Source organism: Cebus imitator, unplaced genomic scaffold (assembly GCF_001604975.1).
Source record: "Cebus imitator isolate Cc_AM_T3 unplaced genomic scaffold, Cebus_imitator-1.0 Scaffold111, whole genome shotgun sequence".
NCBI lineage: Eukaryota > Metazoa > Chordata > Mammalia > Primates > Cebidae > Cebus > Cebus imitator.
In genome coordinates, this window is record NW_016107426.1 from 1,032,713 (window position 1) to 1,038,583 (window position 5,871).

The 5,871-nt window shown below is 53.9% G+C and overlaps 1 protein-coding gene across 1 annotated transcript in view; it reads left to right on the forward strand.

Annotated features, from left to right (window-relative positions):
• Nucleotides 1–2,300: 2,300 nt before the first annotated feature.
• The window catches only part of ABCF3 (ATP binding cassette subfamily F member 3), an 8,662-nt gene continuing 5,091 nt past the window's right edge, over nt 2,301–5,871 (forward strand). Inside the window, exons 1-13 of the mRNA XM_037741921.1 lie at nt 2,301–2,551; nt 2,773–2,920; nt 3,060–3,139; nt 3,668–3,714; nt 3,932–4,029; nt 4,129–4,251; nt 4,408–4,674; nt 4,986–5,066; nt 5,151–5,210; nt 5,310–5,366; nt 5,478–5,500; nt 5,611–5,666; nt 5,780–5,871. Of these exons, the coding sequence (XP_037597849.1) occupies nt 2,479–2,551; nt 2,773–2,920; nt 3,060–3,139; nt 3,668–3,714; nt 3,932–4,029; nt 4,129–4,251; nt 4,408–4,674; nt 4,986–5,066; nt 5,151–5,210; nt 5,310–5,366; nt 5,478–5,500; nt 5,611–5,666; nt 5,780–5,871 (1,205 nt within the window). The 5' untranslated portion in view covers nt 2,301–2,478. The remainder of the gene's footprint in view (nt 2,552–2,772; nt 2,921–3,059; nt 3,140–3,667; nt 3,715–3,931; nt 4,030–4,128; nt 4,252–4,407; nt 4,675–4,985; nt 5,067–5,150; nt 5,211–5,309; nt 5,367–5,477; nt 5,501–5,610; nt 5,667–5,779) is intronic.

The following is a 5,871-nucleotide window of genomic DNA, read 5'->3' on the forward strand; positions in this document are numbered from 1 at the left end:
GTTGTTGGTTGTGTTGACGTGGGAGCTAGGTGGGGAGGGGCTGGTGGTACTGCTGTTCCCAAAGTTTTCTGTTCTGAGTAGTCTAAAGGCGCTTTCCTTGTCTTGTCCCAGTCAGTCCCCTCCTGGATCATCCAAGCCCTTATCCTTGTGCGTTGTGGGCCCAGGTTTCCTGGCCCAAATAAGAAAGGCTCAAGGGTAAGCAGCCCCAGTGGGCCCCAGTACCCTGAGGGTAGATTGTTTCCCTAGCTCCATTTTATTCCCCCTAGTCACCGGACTCCCAGGGTCAAGAGATTTTAGCCTGCCTCGGCCTCCGCAGTAGCTGGGATTACAGGCGTGCACCACCACAGCACCCAGCTCTTTCTCTAATTCTTAGGCAGATGTTCTGTAATTAGATTAAGTATAGATGAAGCAAAGTTCGTATTTGGTCTTATAGCCATCCGGAGAAACTGACCTCTTAATTCCATCATTTACCCAGCCTTCCCAAATCTTGCTGAGTGGGTGGCAGGAGGACAGGCTTGTTTCTCCCCCTCCCAGGCAGTGCATTTTACAAACGTGCCCCTGGGGAATGCCCCAGATCCTGCTGGTGTGTTGGGGCAGATAAAAGAGCAAGTTTGCCTTCAGCGGTTTTCCCTTACTTAGTTTCAGCTTTTTTACACTTGAAAAATCTACTAGAGAAAATTTCAAACATAAACTGAAGTAGAATAGTATAATGGGCCAGGCGTGGTGGCTCATGCCTGTAATCCTAGCACTTTGGGAGGCTGAGGAGGGACAATTACCTGAGGTCGGGAATTCAAGACCAGCCTGACCAACATGCAGAAACCCCATCTTTACTAAAAGTACAAAATTAGCCAGGCATGGTGGGACATGCCTGTAATCCCAGCTACTCAGGAGGCTGAGGCAGGAGAATCACTTGAACCCAGGAGGCGGAGGTTATGGTGAGCCAAGATCACGCTCAAATTTTAAAATCGATGTTTCCCTTTAGGTCTTGCAATTTTGTCGAAGAAACCAGAGTTCTGTCATTTCTCCCATCAGAATTTGCCTGTTGTCCCCATGAAGTCACTTAATCCTCTTTACCTGTATTTCCTGTAAAATGGTTAACTATCAGGATTGATTGAGTCCTCATGATGGCAGGTGTGTTTTTTTTTGTTTTGTTTTGTTTTGTTTTTGAGACGGAGTTTCTTGGTGCCCAGGCTGGAGTGCAATGGCTGGGTCTCCCCTCACCGCAACCTCCACCTCCCAGGTTCAAGCGATCAAGCGATTCTCCTGCCTCAGCCTTCTGAACAGCTGGGATTACAAGCATGCTCCACCACGCCCTGCTAATTTTGTATTTTTAGTAGAGATGGGGTTTCTCCATGTTGGTCAGGCTGGTCTCAAACTCCCGACCTCAGGAGATCAGCACTCCTCGGCCTCCCAAAGGGCTGGGATTACCGGTGTGAGCGCCCGGCTGATGGCAATGTTTTTAATCCAAAGGGATGAATGCGTAGTAATGTAATTTTGGGTGCCACTTTAGAGGCCGATTGGAGGACTTTTCACGTTAAATATAAAGCAGTAACGTCATTTTGGAGGAAATTCCTAGCTTCCTGAGGGAATCGGTGAAAGGAAGTAGCCTTTTACTGGCATTTACTGAGACTCAGGGTGCGAAGTCGTCGGCTTTGGGTGTAGGTAGGGAATAAATACCAGTGAATTTATACAAGCCACGTTGTCCTTCTGGTTTTCTTGCCCTTTGGCGGTGGATTTGGTCGTGCCCTGGGGTGGTGGAAGAACTGAATGGGCTTAATTCGCAAAGGTCAGCTCAATTATCAAGTATGAAAAGACAGGTCGCGGCGGGCAGGCGGGTGGCGCTGACCACCAGGCTGAGGAGCCCGTAGGATGCGGGGGCCCCGAAAGCAAAGCACTGAGGTGGGGGGGAGTTTGCTGGAGAGTGACAGTGTGCTGGAAGACCTGTTACAGCGGGAGCGGGAGCTCAGCGGCCCAGAGTCAGGGACCAGGGTGAATCAGCAGCTCTGGGCGGCCTCCAAAATGGGCCTGGCTGGGTGCGCAGCCACAGCAGACGCGCCTCGAGGGAGCGCATAAAACCCGGCAAAGCCAAAGTGCTTTATCAGCCGCCTGTCTCTTGGGAGGCTCCCACCTGCCAGACCACCGGTGCCTCGCGCCCTGATAAACCTTGAGCTCTCAGCCGCCGCCCCACCCCTCGCTCCGGGAACTCCACCTCCCAGAAGGCAGCGAGAACCGCACGTGTGACTAATCTTTCCGCAGAAAAGGTGTTGCGCACGCGCAGAGAGGGCGGTCCGGCGCAGGCTCAGCGCCTCTCTGGGCCCCGCGCGCCCCGCCCGCCAGGCTCCTTGCTCTCCGCTCCTTTCTTGTGTCACCGCTACGCATGCGCCTTGCAAGGAGGGGGCGAGATATCGGGGACAGGGCGGGGGGCGGGCCTAGGCCAGGGGCTCACAGCGACTGCGCGGACTGGTTCTCGGCTGGAACATGGCGACTTGCGCCGAAATCCTGCGGAGCGAGTTCCCTGAAATTGACGGACAGGTCTTCGACTACGTGACGGGTAAGCAGAACTGAATCAGCCGGCTGAGGAGACCGCAGTGGAGGCCGGGGCAAAGCCTAAGCGAGCGTCGTGCCGGGGACCGTTGCCAGGCCTCTCCTCGGCATGACCTCTTGTCCCGGGGGCCGGTTGGGGCTCGAACCTGGACTGGGGCCGCTGTTTGGGGAAACTGCTTGTGTGTCCTCCCTGCCTGATACCTTCCTCCTCTGCCACGCCCTGCGCAGGCGTCTTGCACAGCGGCAGCTCGGACTTCGAGTCTGTGGATGACCTGGTGGAAGCTGTGGGGGAACTATTGCAAGAGGTGTCCGGGGACAGCAAGGATGACGCGGGCATCAGGGCCGTGTGCCAGCGCATGTACAACACTCTGCGCCTGTATGTGCCAGGGAGTAGGGGTTGATGGGGGCGAAGGGAGGGTGAACGGTCCGGAGACGAGGTGGGGGAAGAAGGTCTGACGGCCATAGAGCTTTTCTCTCAACTCCTAACTTTGCGCTTTCTGTCCCTACCGACATAGGGCTGAACCACAGAGCCAGGGAAATAGCCAGGTGCTACTGGACGCGCCTATCCAGCTGTCAAAGATAACAGAGAACTACGGTGAGAGTGCGACAGTGCGGGGAGGTTGAACTAACTGCCCTTGTCCTTTTCTCCGCCCCTACCCATCTGCTCCTGCAGCTTAGGGCTCCTACTACTGCTTTTCCACAGGACAGGGTTGTAGGAGCTAGTTGATGTCTTTACCGAGGGCAAAAGAGCCCATGGTCGGGGGGCGGGGCGGGGAGGCTGTTGGAGGGTTCTCCCAGCTCTTGGGTATGGTAGGAAGCATAGGAGCCTGGAGCTGGACAGACTTGGTTTCACTCCCCAATTTTGCAACTTACTAACCAGCTGCATGATCTTGTTAGAGTTGGTTATCTGTCCCTACCCCCGCCTATGCCTCTGTATTCTTTTATGTGAGGTTTTTTGTTTGTTTTTGTTTTTTAAGTGCAGGGAAGATAATAGCCATCTATCTCCAGGATTATAAAGCTTTGTAGAAAACGTCTGTGTCTGTGCCTGGTTCATATTAGTCACTCAAAGTGTTAGTTTCCCTTCCCTCAGGGAGAAGGTGACTGCTTTTCTTATCGCTTACAGACTGTGGAACCAAACTTCCAGGACTGCTAAAGAGGGAACAGTCCTCGGTGAGGAGGAGGAAGCAAGGGAGGGAGCCTGTGATGGGGTTGGGAGTGGACTGCCTAATTGGAGGATCTTTTGGGGGGATTTCTGACTGTGTCTTTCCCTGAGCCTTTGAGTCTGTTCATCTTGGGTAAGTTAAGAGGGTTTACTTGAGGTGTTCTCTCTTCGGGTTCCTTTCTGAGCCTACACTCTAGAGTGAAGTCGATGTGTTTGGATCCTTAGACAGTGAATGCAAAGAAGCTTGAGAAGGCCGAGGCTCGACTTAAGGCAAAGCAGGAGAAGCGGTCAGAGAGGGACACGCTCAAGACTAGCAACCCTCTGTGAGTGGGGAAAGCATGGCTCAGAAGAGAGCAGAGCAGTGTCTGCCTGGACAGAAGGTGGTGGGGAGCACTAAGAGCTGTCTGTTTCTTCCTTTAAAGAGTCTTAGAAGAGGCATCAGCCAGCCAGGCAGGCAGCAGAAAGGAGAGTCGATTGGAATCATCTGGCAAGAACAAATCCTATGATGTGCGAATTGAGAACTTCGATGTGTCTTTTGGTGACAGGTGAGGGAATGGTGGGGGCGGGCTTGGCTTTCTTTTTCTAATTAGAGGAGAATTTAGAGAGATGAAATGGGGCTACAAACAATGTTAGGTTTATCGTTAAACTATCTGTGCACCTGTTTTCAGAGCAGCTTTGGTCTCCTTTCTCCCCTCCTGCAGAGTACTGCTGGCTGGAGCTGATGTGAACCTGGCATGGGGCCGCCGTTACGGGCTGGTGGGGCGGAATGGGCTGGGGAAGACCACGTTACTGAAGATGCTGGCCACCCGGAGTCTGCGGGTTCCAGCCCACATTTCCCTGCTGCATGTTGAGCAAGAGGTTGCTGGAGATGACACCCCTGCCCTACAGAGTGTGCTGGAGAGTGACAGTGTGCGGGAGGGCCTGTTACGGCGGGAGCGGGAACTCAGCGCCCAGATTGCTGCTGGCAGGTGAGGGCTTCAGGCTAGAGAGTAACTAGCAGCTGCTGGCCCTCACAGAGTGCCTGCCATGCTGGAACAATCCACCATTTGCGTGTCCATCCTAGTAATCAGCAGAGCTTAGAACTTGGCACCCTGGGACTCAACAGCCCTTGTTCTTTCCACAGTGCCCAGTGTCCTCATTACCTTGAGCAGATCCTTCCTGTATTCTCTTCCTCTTCTAGCCACAAGGTAGCCAGTGGCCTCTTTCCAGCTGTATAGGGTGCAGGACATCCTCCTGGACTGCCCCCACTTAGGCCAGTTGCTGTTTCTCCTCCCTCCAGGGCGGAGGGCTCTGAAGCCGCAGAGCTGGCAGAAATCTATGCCAAACTGGAGGAGATTGAGGCCGACAAGGCACCTGCCAGGTATATCAAATTTCCCCTCCCTCCAGATTTCCCTTCCCTTCTGTGGACTGTTCCACTTGACTTCTTCAATTTCTTCCCTCCTAGAGCATCAGTCATTCTCGCTGGGCTTGGCTTTACCCCCAAAATGCAGCAGCAGCCCACCCGGTGAGTGACCCTTGCCATTCTTGGCTTTGAACCCTGTTGACTCAGCCCCTTTCTGACCTGATGACCACCCACCCCTAATGTGGCCCCGTCATTCTTTAGGGAGTTCTCGGGTGGCTGGAGGATGAGGCTGGCCCTGGCCCGGGCCCTATTTGCTAGGTGAGTCTTCTGGGCCAGTGTATGGAGCCCTATGGAAGATTGGTCTTAGCTCTTGGGAGGTGGCAGTGAGTTGCTGCCCTAAATCCTCATGCCGTGTATTCTTTTTCATAGACCAGATCTGCTGCTGTTAGATGGTGAGTTTGAAATGGGGCACCCAGGCTTTAGGATGGGCAGGGGTGGTAGCATCCAAGTTCCTAGTTCTCCAGCCCTGCAATCCCAAGTGTGTGCTCCCCTACTTCTCCAGAACCTACAAACATGCTGGATGTCAGGGCCATCCTGTGGCTGGAGAATTACCTGCAGGTGAGTGTCTGTAGGTGCTGGAGTGGGTGGGGGAAAGTCGGCCTCCAAGATACCTGGGGGCCTGAGAACTGACTGCCCTCCCAAACTGGACCTGCCGTACTGTGACCCCTCAGACATGGCCCTCCACAATCCTGGTCGTCTCTCATGACCGCAACTTCCTGAATGCCATCGCCACAGACATTATCCACCTGCATAGCCAGCGGCT